Genomic DNA, 25,412 nt, shown 5'->3' on the forward strand with positions numbered 1-25,412 from the left:
CTGGGATCAGGAACGTTGGACACAGTCGTCGAAAGATATATTTGTTCTCGTTTTCTTCTGCAATTAACTACGGCGAGATAAATGGATATATTGTGGGTTTATAAAAAACTCAAAGGGAGGTAAAATATTGGAGGGAGAGAATGACAATAATCACAACAAACGCATCGGTTCGATCGAATATTCATCAAAAACAGCTCAATAATTTATTTAAAACCGCTATAAGAAAAGAAACAAACTTAATAACCCTCGATGTTCATCCACGAGATAGTGGAAAGCATAGAATCAGCATTAGTGACATCGAGCCAACAAGCTAATGTCATCAGTATTGTATTTCCTGTGACGTGGATGGTCACCGTCCACTCGAAACGAGGCTTAAAGCGTCTTTAGAAGATGAATCAATGCCAAAAACTCTCGCGAGAGATTCTCCCAAGCTGATTCACGCGAGAGTGCAAATCCGGTTCGACGATTGAAACAGAGTCGAAAAATTTGAACGAAAAAAAAACGAGAGGAACGTGGAGAAAAAAAACGTAATCGTCGTTACTCAACGCGTAATGTTTTTCGTGTCCAACGACGACACAGATAAAGTGTGTGTGTGTGTGTGTCCAGCTGTGTTTTATCCCCCGCGTGACGATAAATCATGACGAATTTAACAAACTTCAACGCACGGACCCGCAATAATACACATATTCCTGGTGAATTTATACGCGCGTATTGCGTCTCTTTTTTATTATACAGTCTGTACCATTCTTTTTGTACTTTAATTATTGTTTATCGTGGCTACGCGCGCGACATTCGATATTGTCGTTTTCGAATCGAGGATCGCAAGTTGATGTGACATGGAGTCAATCATCCGATCGGTCTTCAGTGTCATGGTTGCTGTGATACGAATCAATCCTATTTGCTCTCTTTCGCACGAAATTCGAGAATCACGTACACGGCCCACGAAAATATTTGAGTATACTGTTTGATCACAGGGAAATTTACCTAATTCGAAAATTCTGATTATGACGAAACGTTTGTACGTACAGAGAATAATGAGTTACATGTCGAGCAATTTATTTGTCGACGAAAAATCTTTTTGAAATCAACCTATAAAGTTTCAACGTGTTTTCATTTTTTGAATTTTATAATTTTGTAATTTTGCAATTTAAAGTGTTTTAAAAGTTTAAATATTGATTTCGTTTCCTAAAGTGATATTTTGATTAAAAAAAAAAAAAGAAAAATTGCTCTAATGATTTCTATTTTTTGAAAATAAATCTTAGTTTAAATCGATAGATCTTTGTTTTTGACATTCTTGTATAAAATAATAAAAAAGTGTTAAATTTAATTTATAATCTAATTTTATAAATAAAATAAATAAAAACTATTTACAATAAATTATATTTAAATCAGTTATTATACAAATTATTAAATATCAAATATCAAATGCTTATAATCACTCGTATTATACAAGTATGAAATCTAGTAGTGGGTACGAAACTGGGTTGAAAATGCACGCGAACATCGTGCAACAAAATAACGAAACGTACAATCCATTCCATAGATTCATATTATACGACGATATCGTCGAGATTACGATAATGCAAATTATCATTTGTTTATCCGCAACCACGTGTTATCAAAATGCAACGAATAAAATTTTCATTCAACGATCGATGTTGCAACGATCGTTCTTCGTAACAAAAGAATTGATTTCACATTCTCATCATTTCCTGAATCATTTCACGCTACGCAAATGATCCCAGGTTTCCTCGTTTCATCCGCAACGATACATCCTTTCGCGTTTTGACAATTTCATGCTGGCGGCCAGTAAACATCCGTCCATGGTGGCGAACGTCGCATATATCATTCGCCAATCATGGCAACCGATTGTCGTTGAATCTTTGATACCATCAAATTGCTCGACAACTCGAGTCGCTCGTATGAGCGTAGCGATTTTTCTATTTGTCAGATTTGGATTTCACTCGTGCAGAGTGGTTGGCCATGGTTTTCGAGCATTTTGCGTTATCCTATTTTTTGGTGGTTGTTCGTTTGGCGAGATTTAGGCGGCGGGCAATTTTCGAACGACAGTTCTAGGTCATCGCCCAATTAGTCGAACAAACTTCAGGATTGCGCTCGCATCGTTGCATGTTCCTTTTTTTATTTTATCCTCTTTTGGGAATATTTTATTTTTATTCTCTCTATCTCTCTCTCTCTCTCTCTCTCTCTCTCTCTGTCTCTGTCTCTGTCTCTGTCTCTGTCTCTCTGCTTTTTGTTCGTGGAGGACGCTTTTAATCATTGCACGTGCTAATTCTCGGACGTTAATCCGTATTTTAAACGTTTTAATCGTTTTTGCTTGGAGGTTTTAGCTCGATTTTAGCTCGCGCGATGCGTCATCGGAATTATAATATCATCGTGCGTCATTAGGAAATGTTTGGATCGCGATTTCTATCGCGGTGTTTCCCAAATCTGCGTTGCGAAGTTTACAAATTTTATGGGCCGGTGGCGACGAATCATTCGACGAGTAGGATAAAAAGCCATGCATTTATTATAGAATAAGTGAAGTTGATCGATAAAATCGGAAAAGTTGGCGCGCGTGGAGGGAAAAAATCGTGACGATTAAACATTTAACGATTCATCGTTACTTTCATCATCATCCCCCAACGGTTTATTTAAGGTAATATGATACTGATTGGAAGGGCCGATTTCAAGATAATTATCGAAACTTTCTTTATCCTAATAAATGTGTCGTTTTATATTGCATATAAAAAGAACAACAAAAGTAGATCAAAAAGTAATACTATACGCAGTTGTATAAATTTTCCTCTACTCATTCAACATTTCGTTCAAACAAAAATTTCTTTTCTAATAAAAGATATTAAATTATACTTTTAATAAATAGGGATAACATAGACAAAAATATTTATTTTTTCAACAAAAACTCAAAAAGTCTCATAATTGCAGATCTTGAAAGCAGACATTGCACATTTGGACGAAATTATTAAACTCATGTTTACTTAATGTTCTGATGCTTATAAAAATCTTACTTTTATTCTCCTTGTTTTCAACGTAAGCATCCTCTAGTTACAAACAAGGATTGCACATCCTGTTATGCAGTTTGAAAACACAAGATATCTTGATATCACTACCGGCGGATTCAGCGAGTTAGTCTTCGATTATGTTCCCCAAGGAGCAATCCACGAAATAGCTGTTGGTCGAGATGGTCGAAGTAGCTTGAACGACGGTTACCAGGCTCGTTTGCTCGCATTTAAATCGGGCAAAGCAGGGGCCGATGCTGAAGTTTCCTGGGAGATGGTGCATGTGCTCGTTGCTTGGCCAACGTTACGAACAGTGCATCCATCCGCTTAAATTGAATTAACACTTTGGAGACCCTTGAAAACCGCCAACCGTGATTTCAGGATGCACCGTCGTTTAGATTTTACCGCCCTCCTCCGCGTTGCTTAATCTCTTTCAAGGCCCATTTAAGATTCTTTATTTGAAACGAGTTCGTCGAAAGGCTAAGTAACGATTTCTTTACCTTAATACATTATGTCGATTCTAAAGAAATCAAAAGAAATAGGATTGGTTGGTCTTAGGCTTATTTATTAAGCAATTGAAATTTGCGTTACAGAGTGTATTCATACAAAATTAAAATTAAAATTGTTATTGATTTATTTATTTATCTTTTTATTTCTTCTCACGAAATCTTGAATCGCATTTAGAGAATTGAAAACATTATTTTATTTTTTTGAAGGGATATTTTGTATAAACGTGTTGCGTATCAATTGTTCATTTTTCTAAGATTTGTGGAAAATTTAACAATTTGTTTGTTTTTAAAAATATCGATTAAAAATCACGTTAATTTGTAATTTGAATCTATCTTTGTTAATGCGAACTTAAATTACTTATAATTTAATAAATAAACTTCAAGCAAGGATGTTGAGGATGTTTCACGGAAACATTAACATTTCGTATATATTATGGAAGTATATTCATTGATTTTTAAAGATTCAGTCATTTATACGATGACTTTTAATAGAAAGAAATACTTTTCGTATAATTTTGTTAATTGGAAATAAGAAATTATAAGTTAAAGAAAATTAATCTACAAAAAAAGAAATGGTTTTATTATTATTACTTTTTTCTTCGTTATTTTATTTATATTTGTAATATAATTTTATTGTTTTGCCCATATTTATAATTTGCGTGATGCATGATCATAAGTAAATATTAAAATGATAATATTATACACTATTAGTTTAGATGCTATTCTATGGTTTAATTATAACTTTTCAGAGTACGATTAACTTCATGCTCCAATTACAGCAAAGGGTTTATGCAAGTTATATATAAATGAGAGATATAGACTGCATTTCTGTTACATTCGTGGAACCAAAATAAATAACGAAATATTGATAAACCGAAATCAAAAATTTTATTCAATTTAACTTTCTGTCCATGTCATTTAATTTCATGTAAAGATTTTATTACATTATAACACGTAGTTGAACATATATTACTCGAAATAAATGTGTAATATAAATTATATCCATGAACTTTGTAATCAATTCGATTTTAGATTTCATATTCTTCTTAATTTTATATTTAAAATTAAATATTTTTAAATTATGTTAAAAAAATATTATAAAATGTATGATAAATGAATATTAATGCAAAATCGTTAAAAAAATTCTCGATCGTGTATTTCTTAAGAAGGTTGAAGCAAAATCGATTAATAGCTTTCCTTGATTTACCACGAGATATCCCGTAGAGATTAGGATGCTGCTCCAGCACGAATCCTCAAAGAATCGCTGAGATAGAAAATTTAATGGGCAGTAATATCAGGAGAAAACGTTTCATTTTGAATAATTGCATTTATCGTTCATTTTACTCTTTTAGAGATACGTATAACATTTTATTATACGTAATATTGCATTTATTCGAAGGATGCAATTATATATATTTAAAATGTATCGTTTATAATGAAAGCATATTTATATTCCGAAAATATTAGATCAGTATATAAATAATTTAATATTTTATCTCTGTATATTTATTTATCAATATTTATTTATTATTATTCATATATTTATTTAATATTTTCCATATTTTACATTTTTATTTCTTTCCTAGTATTTTTTTTTTTTTTTCATCTTTTTTATGAATATCATTGAAGCAATATTTTATTCGGTTTTGAATTTAAAAAACGATAAAAACCGACAAAAATTCATTTCTGATTATCTCTGGTGTTCCAAAAATCAATTTTAGATAAAAAAATTTCTCAAAAATAATACATAATAAATAATATTAGTTAGTAATTAAAATAATATTAATATTTATTGGTCCTTAAAAAAAAACAATTTAGTAATACTTTATTTAATATTTATCATTTGATTAATCAGAATTATAAGTCTTATGATGATATGATAAAGTATTTACAGAAATATTCAAAGTATGATTCATAATATTTAAAAAACAAAATAGATCTTTATTTAAATTCAATGTCTCTATTGTATCAATCAAAATTTACATAAATATTCGCAATTTAATTATAACAAATCTATATCTTCATTCTTATCTTTTGTTCCATTTTATTTTACAATTTCTTGATTAAATCATTACTAGTTTTTTGATAATTTTAAGTTGTAATATATGTATACAAAATATCATAAATAATAATAACTATCGCTATCATATTTGCATTCTGTATATTTTCGATAAAATAAAAGTATATCAAACACTTATGGACAATAATAAATATATGTGTGGCTAGGGAATACAGCAAGTTTAGTAGAATTTCACATCCAAACTCCATTATCATACGTTTCGTTATACACCGGCTGCACGTAGTTCTCTGTTATTACGGCAAGACAACAGGACGATGTCCATTAGCATCGAGGCTTTTTTCTTTCCACTTCTGTTTGTGTTTAAACAGACTAATTGATTACTGTATCAGTTCTCATTAACAATATAATTTGGTTTGCAAGTTCGTGTGCCAATTCCATTCTAATTCCACCAGATGTACAAATGGACTTTGTTTTCGTGAATATTCCGTTTCACCGTTCATATTCGCGATCCTTGTCTCTGAACGTTGTCATTTTTCATTCTTAGTAATAATGTTCAGCAGGAAATTTTCTTTTTTTTTTTTTTTCTTTTTTTTTATCGCGGAACAAATAGTGAAATGCTATGTAATTATGCTGTTTTTTTTCCTGCATTTTTCTTCTGCCATTTAAACCGTAGAACTATTGCTGAAAGATCAATCTCCAACTGCCTGCAAGCTCATAAGATGACTCTGCAGAGTTTGTAGTCAATAATCCTTGTAGATCCTTTGTTTGCATTTCCTGAAGTAACTTATAACTTGCCTGTTACTAATTTTGAATCAACATTGAATCTTTAAAACCGATTTTGACATAACTTTCTCAGATAGAACAATTTTATTGTAGTTTTCAAAATATAATTTAACTGCTGTGAAAATAGTTCTAATTGTTTTTTGATTTTTCTTGATCGAACAGCAAAACAATTGAAGAGAAACAAATTGATAAGTTCATTTTTGGTAAAAAAAATTTAATATATAGACGTATATAAAAGTAGTTCGATTTTGGAATTGGATTTTCTATAGTAATGAGAAAAGATAATTTATTTATAATTTTCTAATTTAATTTTTAAACAAATTATTAAAAAAAAATCATACAAATTTTTGTTTAATTTCATCAAATGTCTGCAACAATATTTTTCAATCCCTATCTTACTCGTTCAGCCATAAATTATGAAGTAATTCATAACAATTAAAACTGTGATCAATTATTTTTTTCTTTTTTTTTTTTTATGAACAAAGCCAAATTACCAAGATGCAAATACCAGCACAGCAATCACAAAGAGACTGATCACTCTCGTTACAAAGAATTAAAAAATTCAAGCTCAATTTACGCTCATTATTCGAGAATACATACCGTTTCAGCAATCACGCGGACATTAATTACTCTATTTTAAAAAAAAAACGAAGAAGAAAGAGAATGGAAGATGAAAAATTATAGAAAATTTAAAATTCACATCGATTAAACCAAATTTTATTCATGCAAATACATTCAAGATAGATGATAAATTACGCAAATTACGTTTTGTTTTTGCGACACTTTTCCTATTTGGAGAACAAACGTACATCTATCTATTGAATATCATAAAAGAATAAGGATCGTGAGGACGAATACGTATCAGGCTTAATAATGAATCGATATTTTGCCATATCTTTTTTCTTCTCTCTCTCTCTCTCTCTCTCTCTCTCTCTCTCTCTCTCTCTCTCTCTCTCTCTTTCATTCTGACTTCAAAATACCAACGGAGTACCACTTAAATAGTTTCACTTACGCTTCTAAGCGTATTAACCGACGTTCATTGGGCCACTTTTCTCGGATAACGTTCCCCTTGGGGAGCTTTTAATTTTTATGTATCTCGAACAGAGAGAGAGGTATTTTCGTCCGACGATTGATTTTTATTCGAGTTGCAGTTTTCTTTTGTTTCATCATCGTGTTGTCCCAATAACAACAAGGCTTATCTTCGATCAGCCATTGTTCCGTCACGAAGCTATTATACAGGAGAGCAGGTACTTTCCCCGACAATGTGCAACCTCGTTTCACGAATCATTAGATCATTCTTGGAACGAATTCTGTTTCAAATAACGTATCGGTCGACAGATTGAACGAGCGTGGATATTCTGGATTTAATATTGTGGGGATTGTGGGGATTTAGATTTTTTTTTTTTTTTTTAGGAAAGGGAAAAGTGAATTGAATGATTGAAGTGAAAGAATATTGTTTTTATACGTTTCTTTTTTTAATTAAATTAATGGAACGTAATCTATAAGATATTATATTTATATGTTCAATCATTATTTACAGTTTTTATAATAATAATTACATTTCAAGTTGAAATAAAAAGTTCTAATCAATCGTCAGTTTTAATCTTCGTGTCATATATTTCTTCTTTTAATATAATGTGTTAACTATAGTTTTGATACTAATTAGAAAATGTAGTACATATATTAACTTCATATTTCATAGTAATAATCGTTTTTTTAAAAAGCTAATTTCAGTTAAAAAGTTATTTTTCATATCTCGTACCTGTTCGTTATCATGGCTATCCAATGATCTCCTTTAATGCTTTATAGTATCGTGAACAATTACTGATTCGACAATAGTCACTTGATGTATGGCAATTGTCTTCATCCACAACAGCTAATTGTGCTTGATCGCTTATACGTTATGTTTACCAAAGTCTGTTGTAATGATTTATTAACACAAGTGCATTTACGATACATTGAACAACGAAATCCCTTCTTTATCATATTATAATTGAAGTATCGATTTCATACTACGATTAAATGAAAGATAAAAAAAATATATAATTACATTTATTTTACATATCATTTTAATTACGATTACATACGATTAGGGAATCAATAATACGACCTAGTTACAGATATATCAGATAATCGAATGATTGAAATTTCACTAATGCATATGCTAAATATATATCACAATACTAATTTTGAATAATCTGCAAACAAATCGCAGAGTATTACAAATACAAATGACTTAATGAAATATCTTATCTTTTTATTTGTTTAATTTATATTTCTGTAGTTTCAATATAAAATACAAAATAGCAAAAAATCGATTTTGAGGCATTTATCAAATTAACAAACAATCAAAGTATTAAATTAACTTCTTCTTCAAATCATCTGACATAAACTTAAATTCTCAATAATTTATGATAAATCTATATTTTTGCATACCAATATTTTTTTTCGTTCATTTTAATTTCATATAAACAAATATCAGTATACACACGTAACTCATAAACTAATAATAATCTCTTTTAACTGTTATTCGATATTTTTCTGATAAACAATCATCGAATCACCGACCGTTTCTTTTGTGCAATCAGGTTACGCGAAAGTCGAGTGGGATACGAGCCATTTCGCCTTTTTTTCCCTCCCCCCTTCCCCTTCCCCCCCTCGATTCTTACACATTCGCGTGCAAGAGGCGTTGGAGGTTTGTTCATAGAGGGTTCTCCCGTATTCACGGCGTCTGTCATCGGTACTCAGGGATTCAAATAGAAAGAGGGACGAGTTGGCGGAAAGTTTTATTTACTTTAAAAACGCGGCGCCAGGGATCCTTGAGCCAATGCGAAGGGAAAATAAAGTTCTGGCGGGATAGTGAGGAGGCGTACTAAGAAAAAGAAAAGGGAGGGGAGAGAGAAGTGGATAGCATTGGTGATGGGGGCGTAAGAAACGGGAGTGGAAGTGGAAGAAAGAAGCGGTCGACGGTTAGCGTTTCTCGGTTGGCGAGAAGTGAAATGACAAAAAACCAGGACGAGTTGAAAAAGTCAATTATCGTTGCAATCCCAGTTACTGCTTCGTCTGGCAGAAGCTTGCCAGGTTAGCTGAATCGAGTGTAGTCTAGAAATTGCATAGAGGCTGCAAAAGCGATCCTTGCCGAATATGAAATCATTTTCGTGGAAATAAGTAGGTTATCAGCGGAAAAAAAATGGATCGAACGCGCTCTCTGCCCGGATATGACACTACGAATCTCCATGAAAATTAAACACCACCCTCTTATCTACGTATAATTTCCTCTTTCCAACCTATAATTGCTTGGAGCTCGGTGTGAAACTGACTAAGATAATTCGTTTCGTTGAAAATTTTTTATCAATTCTAGTTGCTTTGTATCGGAAGAATAGATAAAATTATTCTTTCGGTCGATTAATTTGTGTGATCGAGGACGCGAAATAATTATTTTGAATTAATTTTTTTAATTATTAATAATTTAAAAAATTTAATAATTCATACGATACGACACATCCCAAAATTCGATCTTCCACTCATTTCTTATACGTGTGAATAAATTTTTGCCAATATTATTGAGAAATCAATCGAAGAAAGATCAGACGGATATCTGTTGTAGAATCAATTTCGCAACGAATGTTTATCATACCGTAATAAATATCGTAACGTCTCGATGAAATTTTCAGCAGGTATCGGCCCATAATCGAAACTAGACGGGAATTTTATTAAAAACCCGGTATGGAGATAGAAGCCCGGCCAACGAAATCTGACGGTTGCAAAAATGCATCGAATCTCGCGCGCGAAACTCGCGATAAACCATTTTCCAATTTTCCGCTCGATTCTACGGGCAAAAGCTTTCTCTTCCCGCGCTAAACGAAAATTCTTTTCCCTAAGTTCTTCGAGTCCACGATATCGGGGAGCTGCATTCACGATAACACACCTGGTGGACGTAATGCGCCAGATGCCAACCCCCCCCCCCCCCCCTCCTTTTTCGAATATCGCTTTCGATTTTCCGCGCAATTTTCGTTTCCATCGGAGGACAGATGGTCCGCGAATCGTATCCATCGCCTCTCGACAATATCAAATCATTCTCTTCGTCATTTCTTATGCCATTTTCCTCGAGAAAACGTGTTATCGTGTAACCAACCGCCATATTGGAACCAGTGCAAATATTTTACATGCACGTGCACATACATTTCATACCTGCGTGATTATATACATATATGAGTGATTACATGCATATGTAGATGCGTGGATCTAACAATAGAAATTATGGATCAGTTTATGCACTGCGTAATAGGGAGATTAGGGTTGTATTGTATTGTACAGATTGTTTGTTTGGAGGGTATTTTGTTCGAGTTTTTATTAAATTATAGCTCGAGGGAATAATTTTATGCAGTTAAAAATGTGTTCAAATATGTCGTATTGTATGAATTGTATAGGATGAAACGTGATACACGACGTATACGTATCATCGTTTTCTCGTAAATTTTTATTGTTTATTTGAAAGGAATTTTAATTTATAAATTGAAAAATATACATATCGTAAGATATAATGGAATGGTTAATATTTAAATTTGCTTCGATATTGTATCGGAATCCGTTTTTATTCTTTTATAAACGTATCATTAACAAATGTGTTGTGGGTGCAATCTTCAATTGATGATGTAACTTTTTAATATCGTTAATGGCATCGTTATATCAATTTTATCTTGATGTACAAAATGTTTATTTTTTATATCATTATCATTTTAATATTATTAATTATTATTTGTCGCTATTTTTTCCCTATGATTTTATATGTATTATCTGAACTTCAAATAATTATTTCACCAAATATCTTGTAAATTAATACAAATATTAGATACAAGGATTTTAATATACATGTATATCAATTTGAATAATTTAATTCTATCTCAGAAAATATTTTCCTATTTTTATTGTACATTCAGAGCTATGACTAAATCGTGTTAAATATCATATATGATGGAAAATAAAGTTTTACGAATATGATGATAAGAACTTGCTTATTCGATATGATGTAAAATTATATGATATGATGTATAATTCCAGTAGCACTGAATTAAATCAAGTTATTTGTACGTCTTCAGTTAATAACTTGCTAGGAAATACCATTGACACGTTAATATAGAAGTGTCATGTTCAAAACTCTTTTTACTACGTAAACTAGATATATATTTTTTTTGCTGATTATGCTAACTAAGGTACCGGTATATCTATGATAAGATACTTATCATCTAAATTTTTCATCTAAATTTTCATCTAAATTAACTCATTAGCGTATCGGATTATCACGTAATCTCGTTTCAAATTATTAAATAAATGGAATAGTTTGTCGATTCTTGCCATCATTAAGGATGGATTTAAAAAGAAATTTTTCAATTACAGATGATCATAACATTCAGTTGTATTTTATTTCAATAATTACACAATAAGAGATTTGTACGAGAGACGTACCATATATTTATTTATTAAAATTTTATCATTATAAAAATTCTTCAAATAATTAAATTCCTTTTAACAGATTCTAATAATAACCTTTCAAACAGAGAATGCACAGAATTAAATTTCACTTCTTAAATCCAATTTAAGAAATTTGACGAAACTCTTTTATTATTTCAACATCTTCGAATATAAAAGTATCATTGCATAATAGATTGTTACGTAACTTACGCAACTAATTATTACTTATATCGTTATTTCTTCAAGCGTGAAATAATTATTTCGTTTTTCCATTCCAATATCTTGAAACGTGGAAACGACAGACAGTTTCGAGAATCCATCCCGCTCGTGCCGATCTTCCATCGGCTTCAATAACCTTCCACGTCCATCCGCGTCCCTAAACTCCATTTATATCCGTACATATACATACACGCATTAACATACTAACCTATATATATATATATATATATGTATATATATATATATATATATATATATACACATAATATTACACAAGCTCACACGATATAATACACATAACCTGTATACAAACACGTATGCGTGTATACACGCACATGCACAAGCGTCGTTCCGCGCACATAAGCATCAATATGTCCAATATTCGGCCCTATACGTAAATACATATGTAGGTAATGCACACGCAGGCAACGGTATTACGTGCGCCGACCGATATAGGTCGGTTATAGGTGGAGGGTAATATTCGAGGATGCCGAAAGCACGTTCGAGCGATCGATCTCTCGGTCTGGCCCACCCTCTTAGCGAGTCTTACACCAACACCAGCCCCTTCAGCTCGCGGTGCCGGTTGCATTCGGGGTCTCCAGACTTCAACGTCGCCGGGAGAGAGGCACGACCTGGCTCTGGAAGAGGATAAGGGGAGCTGGAATGGAAAGAGAGGCCGGTTACCACCCCGGATAAGGGCGAGAAAGGGGAGGGTGGTGGTAAAGAAGCGGAGGGGGAGCGGAGAAGTGAAGCGAGAGGAAGGAAAGGAGGGAGGGAGATAGTCTCTCAGTGGGTATCTCAACTTACGATTGCCCCGGGGGCGTGCACACAAGTGCAAAGCAATCGTCTCCTGGCTCGACCCCATGGCTATAGGTTATTCTCGAAATGGTAACGTATCGAAATACACGCGGAAGGAACGGTGGCTCCCGCGTGTTACCCTCCATTTCTCCCCGTGCCTCGTGTTACCAAGGGTTGCCGGAATCCCGGAATTCCCCGCGAAACTGGAATCCCCTTGATCTTTTCTTCTCGACAGAAGCTTGGCCTTTTGTTCCGCGAGCAGGAGAACAGTTTTACTTCCTTTCGTTCTCTCATGCGATGCACAATGTGCGTTAATATATTCGCGAGATTGAAGAGTATTCGGAGGGTGAAGAGTTTGTGTATGGGTCTTCTAAGGTCTGCTTGTTTATTCCACGAATGTATATTAACGATTGTAAGATCGTTCGTGCAATATTTAATTTCAATTTAGCAATTTTCTTGTTCGATCGTAAATGAATAAATTGTTATTCGATTGTTATTTCAATGCTGTCGTTTGCTTTTGTGTTTCTTCAATTTCCTCGAGTTGAAAGAAAGTCAGGGGCGAATGATCAGCCGATGATAAATTTCATAAATCGTTGCGCGAAAGAGAATTTAAGGCGTCTGTACACATTGGAACGTGTTGCATCGAGCAGAGTTTAAATCAATAATTCGTACGAGAAGATCGCTGTATCAACGTGAGCAATGCACGTTCCATCTTCTGGGATCGAAACGAAATTCGGAAACAAAAGGATCCCTTTCATTGATGAACCTGTCATTGAGCATCGTGCCTTCGACATTCGTCTTTATTCTGCTCGAAGAACAGAGCCATAATTTATTATGAAAATGAAACTTTTGCGTAATTATACGGGGGAAAGAATTGAAATTGCGCCTCCTATTTTCTACCCCATTCGGGTAGTGCGTGAGGCTTGCTTTCTTGGTGGAATTTATGGCAAAGTGCAAAACAGTTGTTCTCGGTGGATTTATGGCCGTAGATTTGTTGCGGGGAAAGTCTGTCGGTGATATATCGAACATCGGAAAGGATACTGTCATAAATAAAAAAAGAGGAGAAAAAAGTGTACAAAGTACGTAGTTTGTTGTAGCGGTGTGGCCTCCACGAGGAGGAGGGATGTTCTTTTCTCCAGCGTGGTGAGCTTAAACAAACGTGATTTCTTCATGAGGTATTTTATGAATTGTGATATAGTTGAAATTTACTCAAGCAAACTTTGTCTTCACTAAATTGTTCATAAATATAGAGAATGAATAGTGTAAGTTCAACCGATTGAAAAAATAAAAGTATACTGTAATTTCGCATCATTTTAAGTTAGCTGGTATAAGTTATTTCCATATTTACAAATTGAAACTAACTCAATATCAGAGAATATAAAAATATACGAAGAAACTTGTTTCTCTTTAAAAAAAAAAAAAAAAAAAACGTTTTAAAAATAATTTCCATTATGATTCTCTATGACGTATGTTTATATACGTATTATAAGTCGTTATTAAAAACTTTTCTTATGAAAGATTTTATTGCAAAGCAGCTTTATCTTCGGATGATAGACGTATATATACACAATTAATAAAATATTTGATTATTAACCATTGCCCCAGTTTTAATAATATTTTAGTTTCGAAATGGAAGATGAGAGTTAATAACTGAACAGGTAATGAAGCATTAACAAAAAGTTTATGACCCGGCATAAATCCATAAACCCATTTACCCAGAAACCGTAAATGGGAAGTAATGTTTTCCAACCACACATGATTCCGGAACCATGTATTTTAAGAGAGAGTTTAAGGTTTTGTTAAAAAATTTTTAAAAATATCGTTACCATTTCAGATACGATTTTACGACTCCTTATCGGTACAGTTCTCTTTCATCATCGTTTATGCTATATAATCTCTCAAGACTAATTACAAGAGAAAATATGTTGGAAAAGAAAGTGTATCGAGTTTCTTATGTTAGTTCTTACGTTTCGTATTTATGATTTATAACGTAGCCGGGTAAATTTCTATTTTCGAGAAGCGAACTATTACGAATCTTAAAAATATCTATACAGAAGACTAAATGTCAAAAGTCGTGAACCAAATGACAATTGAATCTAAAAATGACATCCGATATTTTCGTCAAAGTTTGTTCATTTTTCTTAGGCAAGAATAATATCTTCATCGTTTCGAATTGAGAATCACGATAAATTCATATATTTTATTAAAACTATTCAGATACTTGGTTTTTAATCTCCAATAAACTTTCATTATATTTCTCTCCAATAATATAATATCTTCAATAATTTAATCAATTATACCAATTGGTAAATTATTGCGTAAATTATTAACTGAAGAAGAAATAAATTCTCTGAATCAATTCTCCATCCAAAATCGGCGAAAGAAACCACCAACGATTCTCGAACCGTCTATCTTCCCAAATAACTGACACGTTTCAATCCCTAACGTAACGATAGTTAACCGAGCATTATCGTATTCCTCGCCACTTGTAAATTCTTCCAAGCTCGACGGGATCACCAGCAACCCCTCGTAACGCTGCGAGTAACTCACACCGTACGTAGTTTCACCGGTGGTAGTTTGAAAGCGGGCTGCTCGAAGGGGTGGGTTGGGTCGAATCCAACCTTGGGGAGAATAGGAAGTTCCATTGAATTTAATCTTATTACGATTACGTTAGTTTGCTCGGCATAGACACACGGCTGGAAACAAAGTAATTGTCCGTCGACTCTATAGGTCCCTCGTTCAGACGTATCGAACTACACAACAGTGGAGTGGGGAGTGGATCGTGGAGGGGGTGTTATCCTTAAGTTTCAGACTCGTGTTGCAACTCGTCTACGACTCGCGGAATTTCTCGTTCGAGGGCAACCGTTGCGTTCTTTCGATCTTGCTTGTTTACGAGGTATTCCGTTGCAGAGGGGGGGAGTGCGAGAGAGGAGTAAAGTGGAAGCCATGAAATTTACAGCGGTAAACTGGGTTAAGTTCAGTTAAACCCGAGTTCGAAGGTAGACGCCGACTAAATGTTATATCGGCGGGTCGCAACTTGTTCTGAACTATTATCAATGGATTTCCACGGCGAGAGGCATTGTTACGTCGCGAGGATTTCTTCAAGGGAGTAATTGTGCTTCTTCACCAGACTATTTCGCGAAACTGTGGTCATTGTCCCGTTAACTGGTGCTATTCCACGGCTGCGGCGATGCTTTTTCGAATTACGCGTCTCAATCCGTTCTAATGGTAAAACGAAAGCATGGTAATTGAATTTAAATCTGAATTCATAAGTTGTGATCGCGTTTAATTGTGTGTAAACATTATTGACAATGAGATAGCAGTAATAATCGTGTAGCCGTAGTTTATATTGAAGAAGAAATGGATTCTTGAAGTCGATATCGTCGTCCAGATTACGATATGAGTATTTCTTACGATATAGAGTGTATCACTCACATAAATATATTTAATCATATATTGCTCGAGAAAAGATGTGAACTTTAAGCATAAATTTTTTTGGTCGATATCTATGTATTTGCTAAAAATACTTATTGAATATTGATAAAATTTGATGCAAATAATTTTCACATTTTTAAATTTCATGATCGTCTCAAAGTCATGCAGATCTTTGGAAAGTTGTTGAATAACAATACGAAATATATAGTGTCGTATAAAAAATTTAACGTGACTGAGAAGAATATTTTTTTAAAGAATTTTTTATAATTAAAAACAGATAAAAATAGATTTTGTTCGAAACGATTTTCTTCGGATTATCAAAAGTTTAATTATACCACATGTATGTATATGTGTGTCATTATACTTTTTGAATTAAAAAGAAAATTATACACACACGTGAAAGTGTTTCTCGTTGATTAAGAGTTAATTACGAAATATAGCGTTTTATACAGTATCGATTTAATTATTGCACTTTGATGATAACATTTCGTTCTGCAAAGAAAGCTTTCACAAATTATAAAACAATGTTTTAATTTGTTATTGTGTGTACACTTTGAAATATTGATAAATTAATAATGAATGAAGTTAACATAAATTTGAAAAATGTTCACAAATGATTTAAATGAAAATAACTAAAGATTAATTTCTGAAATATTTTCCATTGATGTATTCGTTATCAATAACATTTATGTTCCAATGAATTTTATTTTTCGAAATATCCGATGATACGAACAAATGATAAAATATTATGCAATACGATTGAGTCGAATTGTATGATTCATTTGTATATTTATCTCGTTGGAAATTATCAGTGATTCGCAAAAAATACACACGATCGAAATAAATCATTGAATTTGAGGAAATATAAATAGAAAAGGAGCAAAAATAATCCAAATTCCTTTTTAGAGATAGGTTTCTTTGGAAAAGAGAATATTTATCAAATATCGATTCACCTTAATAATCATGATACTTAAATTACATTAATTCCATTTTATTCGCATTAAACATTTCGATTAAAATTCATTAACATCGATTATATTGCTTAAATTTTACATGGATAATCGTTTAAAGGAACAATCGTCACATGTTTGAAAACAGAAGACACTCGTTATTACCGTGTAATCCTACGATGGCAGATTACCCTGGAAACCTTACGTGTGTAACGACACGCAGGAGAGAAAGAGATTCTCATTACATTCCACCCTCTTGCTCGAATTACAACGAGAAAACATACGACTTACGGAATCTCGTGAACTTGAATGTTTTCATTCCTTCGTTCTTTGATTATCTTTCCACACTCTTCCTATGTAATACTACATACGTAAATATCATTTCGAACATATCATTTATCACATAGATTTTTCACGAATCGGTGATGATTTATACGTTTTTAATGAATCGATGCTTAATTTATCTCTTTATTATTACACGTTGCAAATCATTTATAATAGATAATTATTTGTAACGTTTAAAATAACAGAGATACAGATATCACGACAGACTTTTAATTATTAATTCGTATCAGTTTCTATAATTTGAGTGAAATTTACGGTCCGTGGAATTTTATTTTATTACATTATATACATGGAAAACGGTTGTTATTGTTTTTCTTGGAACCGTTGATTCCGGATGTTTTATTGTGTAATTTAAACGAGCGATTAATGTATTCCCCATAGATGTTTCAATGCGCGAACAGAAATTTATATGTCATTTTCGAAGATGAATTATTACTTGTGTGTTAAAGAGATAAATATTTATATTATTTTATATGAATGATTTTAAACTGATGGTGATAAAATATGGAGATAATTATTTGTCATTGCAACCATAACACGCATGTGAATAATTATAATTGGTATAATGAAAATAAATAAGTGCATATAATTGCATTTCTATTTCAATTAAAATCGATGTTAATTTCGTTTGAAAGCGTGTGCATGTTTTTATTAATTGAGAGAATAAAAAAATGTCTGAGACGTATCATTTTACGTTTGACATTTTTAATGATAAATTTAATTAAAATAAAGACTAATTGATGCTACATTTTAATTAATTGAAATTAAATGCAACGCGAAAATTGATTATGTTAAATAATAACTATAATAATATAAGATAATATACGCGTATTTTGTAACATTTCGTGTTTCTTCGCTTATAAAGTTTTCAGTTCTGTTCAAATTTTTCAAATGATCGAATATTCTTATCAAAATATCAAAAGAAATTCAATAATACAAAATTTCTAAACACGCCTAAAAGAAACGAGGCTTAAACAAAGACTTACTCCTCGTTCAAATTTCCCATAAGTATTTAATAATCGTATCATTTATATTTAAAAATCAACATTTTCAAACCCGTGTTTCTATCCACCTATAAAACATTCGAAAACTCGATTAATCCAGATATTCCGTGTACCAATGAATCACCACGCACGACATCCGATGGAAACAGAAGAATCGAACCGCAATTTCAAAACAACGTTCCGCGAACGATCTCTCGAAATGGATCGACGACCGATCTCCTTCCGCTGTTCAATCGTTCTTCCGCCAACGAGTAGACACTAATAGTCGAGGGAGGTAAATTCAGCTGTGGAATCGATCGGATGCCAGTCACCGACGCGTCCATGCCCGCAACAAAAATCCTTAGATCGGGGTCGATCCCCCGCATATACACGTCCCTTCGAATGCTTCAAATAGAATTGCGGAACATTCTTGACGTCCGTCACGGACCTATTGAAATTAAACGGCTGTGTACAAGCTTAAGCTGTGGCCTCTCTCAGACACCTTCGGTTCCTACATACCTGCGGCGGTGTCAGTTTTGCAGCTTTCTTCCCCAACTATTTCGAACACTCGAACGACTTCCGTCGGATTAGATCGCTTCTCCACCCCTCCAACCACTTTCTCTCCGCTGCAACCTTTCTTCGAATTTCAGCGCGGAATCTCGATGCGCAATGAACGATGACTTGGGATTTGCGATTCTGCTGGTGCAATTGTGGATGCAATATTATATATATATATATATATATTCGTATTCTTGGGATTGTGTATGCATTTTGAAGCTAGATTTCGTATACAATGGTTGTTCTATTTTAATACGGTGGAATGGTAGATATCGAAATGATTCGATACTGGAAAATACGCGTTTTATTATGTTGTTTTTATCAGTAGATAAAAATGTCCTACTTTCTTTCTGCTTTCTCTCTCTCTCTATTATTCCAATATTCTAATATCCGAACTACTAATTGAAGATTCTGTTATTCGAACTGCTCGACTATGTCTACTTGCGTCAATGTAAACATCAATCACAGCGGTGGGAACAGAATTTAATTTGAAATTGATATTGAATACGTTTGCACGGTGTATATCTGCAATGTGTTAATTATTGGAATGGAAATACTTGAGAAAATAGGAAACGGTGAAAGTGTTAGGATACGGCATAGAAGAATAAATAATATTTGGATAATCCATGATCGCTGAAGTTGAAAATTGTTCGCAAGAATGTTAAAAATATATATTTTCCAAAAGGTTTAAAGAAATTTTTCATCGAGTGCAAAAGGATTAATCTTTTCACACGTCAAATTAACGTAATCATCTTACAATATATCTTAATCCCCTGATCTTTTTTTATTTCCAACTATGAATAACACAAATCATTTTTAATTAATGTAACGAGTTTCGTTCAATCACGATATATCGTGAACTCAAACGATTCTTTTTTTATTCTTATTCATTCCAGTGTACGATAGATTTCCTTCGTTCTCAAGAGGGGAAAAAAAGAAAAAAAAAAGAGTCTTATCGATCACCTCTATCCACCTCTACCCACTTAATTCTTCCTTTTTCCACAAGGTTAAAAAAAAAAAAAAAAAATTCCTCTTCAAACCGGCCATTGAAACGCGATCTTCGTTCGTTACAGATGTTTCAACGAGTTCGAGCAACTTTTCACCTTTCCACCCCCATCTCCAGTTCGAAACAATAAATAAACGAAGCTACGAATTCAAGTTTTTCAAGATGTAGTGGATGCTTTCTCAATCTCCTCCTCTCCGTTTTTATTTATTCTTTCTTCTCTGTCTTTTTCCTTCCTTCCTTTCTTTCTTTCTTTCTTCCTTCGTAGTTTCGAACAAATTATTCTAAATTCCGCGACTGAGGATGACTTCCGGCGATTAGAGAGGAACCGTGGAGATGCGCGATTCTTTGCCCGGAAATTCGAGGATGCCGGCAGGGAAGTGGACGAGCAAGAAGCGAGAGATATCGCTGGAGAGATAGCGTGTAATAAGAATAATTGTCGGCCGATGTTTTATGCATCGCGATGATTTCGCATTCAACTCTGGGTGGAGAGTAGTCGCGTTTACTAAACTTTCTTGCGGCGGCAATATTAAATCGTTAACAATTTCTTCTCTGGACAGCCTTCGTGGTTCTCGATGAACTTCTTGATCCACGTTGTGCAAATTTGTTTTTACACCGAGTTGCAGTTTTTTTTTTTTTCCTGGATCGTTTCTCGTTTCGCTGATCCTCGTCGTAAAAGACGCGTTAATAAATGAATATTTCTTTCGTGTACCTTTGCGCGATGGTTATTTAATATTTGGTGTTCTGTTTCTGAAGATGAATTCAGCGTTGAGAGGAAACATATGTAAGAATTTTTTACGTCCTGCGATAATATATTCTGCAATGAAATTAATATTATTTAGAATATTTATTTAGAAAGTGTAATCTAATTTAATTTTAACACATTTTAAACTCGATTAATTATTATCGTTATTGCGAATTTTTATTGACGAAATTCTAGGGAGAAAAAGCAATTATAACTCTTTAAATGATATTAATTTTATCGAATATAATATCTCTTGATAAATTCCATCGTTAAATATTTTATCAATTTTTCCTAAAAACAACTACACAGCAATTAACCAAAAATAATTAGAATAAAATATAATTTTTTTTTTTTTCGTTATTTTAATCCACTTTTCTTTATGGATAATAATATTGACGTAAACGAAGATGATGTCATAATATAATCCCCATCCTATCTAACGAGTTTAGCAATCTATGTCAAGAAGCTAACATACATTGCATTGAATCTCATGAAAGACATTTACTATGAATTCATTTCTTTATCGTTAATACGATTTAAATATTTTCCTCATTTTCGTACGTGTTCACGATAGTAAAAAATTATTTTGAAACACTTGTGTTATGATTAGAATTGGGACTCGTGCGTACAGAATGTAATATGGCGTATCTGTGATATCAATTTGACGGTGAAAATATTACCATATTGAAGGTATTATTGCGTGTAATGCGACGTCTATTTATAATGTAGGTATGTGGGGGAGCGATTGACAGATTTTTCATTAACTGAAACGTGAATTTAATATAGCAGACTAATTAATTGCACAGGTTCAACCGTTGCACATCAATAAATGTTGCACACGAATGGTTACGACTTTGCAACTATTATTCCCTCGAAAACAATAATAATTGCAGTTGTATATATCATTCGAAAACTAAATTTGTGCACGAACGAAATAATGTTCGTTGCGAATGCCACGTTGCTTTTGATCTTTTAAAACAAAGTGTTGGCCACTTTGATACGATTAGAAATATTTTGCCATGTATATATTTGTGGTTTCGTTAAATTTATTTCGAATACGTATCTAAGTATGTTATTCTTGATTATATTTGTGCTTAAGTAAACTTTGATATTTTTTTTTTTTTTTAGTTTTATTTCATAATTTTGGTTTTTGAATATTTATAAGAGTATTAATTTCATCAAAGTTTCATTCACATTATCATAAAATAGTTTTTAATGATTACTTAAATATTTCGACAAACAGGAAATTGCTTTGATACACGACGAGTTATATCTCTTATCGATATGATAAGAGATATAATTTAAATTAGAGAATACGTGTATAGATAATTATATTAGATAATATATAGATAAGAATTACATTTAGAAATTATAATGGAAATTATAATCTTTAGATACAATTTTATTTTAGACGAATGAAAAAAATTGTATCTCAATTTACTACCCAAAACAACTATTTCATAGCATTTCATAACTAACATCGTAACTAACCCTTAACATTAACCAATGCAATCATGAAAAACCTAAAAAAAAAAAAAAAAAAAAAAAAAGAAAAAACGAAACAGAAGAATTTACTTAATTAATTTAGAATCATACATTGCCGCCACAACTCTTGACTGGCACCACTTTATCCTCCTCCCCAATTCCTCGAAATCCCCCAGGCAGCATATCAATCTAACAAGCAACCGTGGTTTTGTTTCAGATGAATCACCAGCCCGAGTCATCGGCGAACCACCACCGTTCCTCCGATTCGCGACTACTCTCGACACGGGTGAGTTTCTATTCCCGATCTTCTCCTTCTACTCTTATACGCTATACCTCCGGTTATTTAAAGTACACGTCAGGCCTGTAGGAAAGTTTCGCATCGAGGCGAAAGGGGACGACACACGACGTCGACGGTGATGACGAAGGCGAGGGGTTCGAGTTGGTTGACCCCTGCGCCCGTCGACCCTCTCTCGTGTGTCGGATATCTTGAAAATCTCGTGGGTCAGGGCGTGGTGGCGAGCCGGCCCGCAATCAGGTTGACCTGGCATGCCACGAACTTCCCCTCGCTCATTCACCTCGCCGTACGCATTCACCACCACTTACCCCCCTCGTGTCGCGTACCGCTCTGCCATTCCGATTAGCTGCAAATAATACCCGTAACAATACCCGTTCCTCGACACACCTCGCGCTTGTGTTCATAAACGTGTTCTTAACGGGTGTGTGTTTATCAAGCGTGTCCTCGCGATACACGCGTGATCTATGCGCCTCCATTCGACCGCGTACGTGTCCTCGTACAAGAGATTCGCGTGAATCGAAGCGAACGAGCAAGCGTACACTTTTCTGCGTGTCTGGAAGGTGTCGTGTGCGTGCGGGTGATTAAGAAGGGTTGTTAATTTTTAGGATTATAGATAAGTGAAATAGGGGGAGAGAAGGAAGTTATAAATAAAGGGGGTGGAATAAGTAATATCTTAAATGTATCATTCTTCAAATCTTGCGTGATATACTTATATTAAAATAAAATAAAATAACAATTAAGAAATAGAGAAATGCACGCGTTTAAAAATTAATCGTACAAGAATTCAATTAAATAACGGATAATATCGTTTCATTGTAATAACAGAATAGAGTATCATTCGAACGAAACGGAAGGAAATTCGTCAAAAAATTGCCAAGGGAGCGTAATAATAAGAGTTTCAGAAAATTATTATTCCGCGTGGAGTGAACATTCGAGTACAGTGTACTCGTTACACCGAATTATGTATATTAGGATGCGCGTGACCGAGGCGTACACGCGTGTTTACCAGAGCTACCCCTGGCAGAGCAACCGTGGAAGTCGCGCGATGTTCGACGTGTGCGTGATTGCGTGCACGCGTGCATAAGACCCTTTGTGTGCGCTGGATTCGACCGAGAGCTGCCTTTACGAGGCGGCGGAGAGACACGAGCCAATCAATCCCCATCTGCTTTCGGTTTCGCCACCCCTTACGTGCACCACCCTCCTACGTCCCCGGAATTTCGATGATCTTCGCCTGGAAACAGATTTATCTCGCCTCCTTTCCTCTCCTTTCCTCGATCCAACACTGGATTTCCACCGAGTTCTTCCCTGGATTCCGTGAGGGGGATCCATAGTGTTGCTAACATCCTTGTTGCACCTCCTCCTCACCCCTCCTCCCCCGTGTGTTTCTATCTCAGGGAGGATGTTCCGGCCAATTTTATTCCCCACGCGCCTCAAAGATCCCTGTATCAGTGGATGCACGTTCGGCTACCGTTTATAAGGATCGCGGCTTCGTCTGTTATCGAAGGATGGAGCGAGGCTCCATCTCGATGATGGGGAGATAAGATGAAAAGATGGCGGGATATTGGAAGGTTTATTTGGAGATTTGATTGGTGGGTTTCTTTTTTAATCTCTGGAATCATCTGGATGTTTATGCAAAATTCGAATGTATAAAGATCTGAAGAATGAAATGAAGGTGGCAAGAATTTTTTATTTAAATTCTATTCTTTTTCTTTTGGTTCACAATTGTTGTATTTTTAATACAAACGATTATCTAATAACGAATTTTTCATTCAGTACATTTTCTTCTTATTTCTATTCATACTCTTTTGGATAATTAATTTAATTTGTCGTGTTGTTTAGTTTTTCAATGCAATTAAAGAACATTAAACGAACGATGATTTGGATACGTATTCCTTATGGGTATTCAAAATTCAATTTATTCAATTATTTTTCAATTAAAATTAGTAAAAATATTCGCATTTTAACTAGGAATCACCAATTATAACACTGTCACCCTCTTCGTCGATATCTCAACGCCCAGTTTAGCGCATCTTCGAAGATGATCCCTCGAAAAATAATCGTGATATCCTCTCATTTTTAATCTAATCGGCCAGCTTCGAGGCTACTTATCGAGACGAGTATCCCTCTCGTTTGTCATCGTGTCAACGGCCGATAGCCCGTGAAAAGCCACCCCCTCGTCCGGCAAAAGTTATATAACTTTTTTTTGCCCGTGTTATCAGACTTATCGCGGCCTGTATTCAAAGGAACGCGTCGTTAATCTCGAGGGAAGCCAGATTGGGGTTACGGGGAGGGCGAAGGTTAAGGTCGAACTTTTCGAATCGATGGGGATGAGACGCGCCGTTAACGGAGAAATCGGCTAATTTTCACGGAGATATTTCAGGGCGTGCAACTCGCCTCGACCCTTGCTTTATCTTATCTCGGCTTCGATTGGACGAGACACGGGGACACGGTTGGAAATTTACTAGCTGTACGCCTTGGGCCGAGTGTCTTGCTCAAAGACGTAGATGGTGATTCGAATTACAGACGCGGCCTCGCAGGTGTCTAATTATTGCAAAGGGTTGCTGCCAATTCGCACGAGATCCGCGATAGCTTCAGGAAACGAGATGCAACCACGCGAATGAATCTTTGTATCAGGCTAGTGCATAGAACAGTTCCACTCGAACTGAAATTTATAATTAAAATTATATTAGTAGCTTAGCTTGTGTAGTAATGACAAAATTAGATGGTTTTAGGTTCACTCGTTGTGAAAATATATGAGAGCGTCGCATTTGAAATTTCAAATTGGAAGTTTTTAA

The 25,412-nt window shown here is 34.1% G+C and overlaps 1 protein-coding gene across 2 annotated transcripts in view; it reads left to right on the forward strand.

Moving 5' to 3' along the window:
- Window positions 1-25,412, forward strand: part of LOC100867739 (uncharacterized) — a 388,049-nt gene that overhangs the window by 80,993 nt on the left and 281,644 nt on the right. For both annotated transcript variants that reach the window (XM_086908344.1, XM_086908345.1), the window contains exon 2: window positions 22,540-22,608. In XM_086908344.1, the coding sequence (XP_086764470.1) occupies window positions 22,540-22,608 (69 nt within the window). The remainder of the gene's footprint in view (window positions 1-22,539; window positions 22,609-25,412) is intronic.

This window comes from Apis florea, unplaced genomic scaffold (genome assembly GCF_048593485.1).
Source record: "Apis florea isolate Af1SG1 unplaced genomic scaffold, ASM4859348v1 contig_3078_pilon, whole genome shotgun sequence".
Taxonomy (NCBI): Eukaryota; Metazoa; Arthropoda; class Insecta; order Hymenoptera; family Apidae; genus Apis; species Apis florea.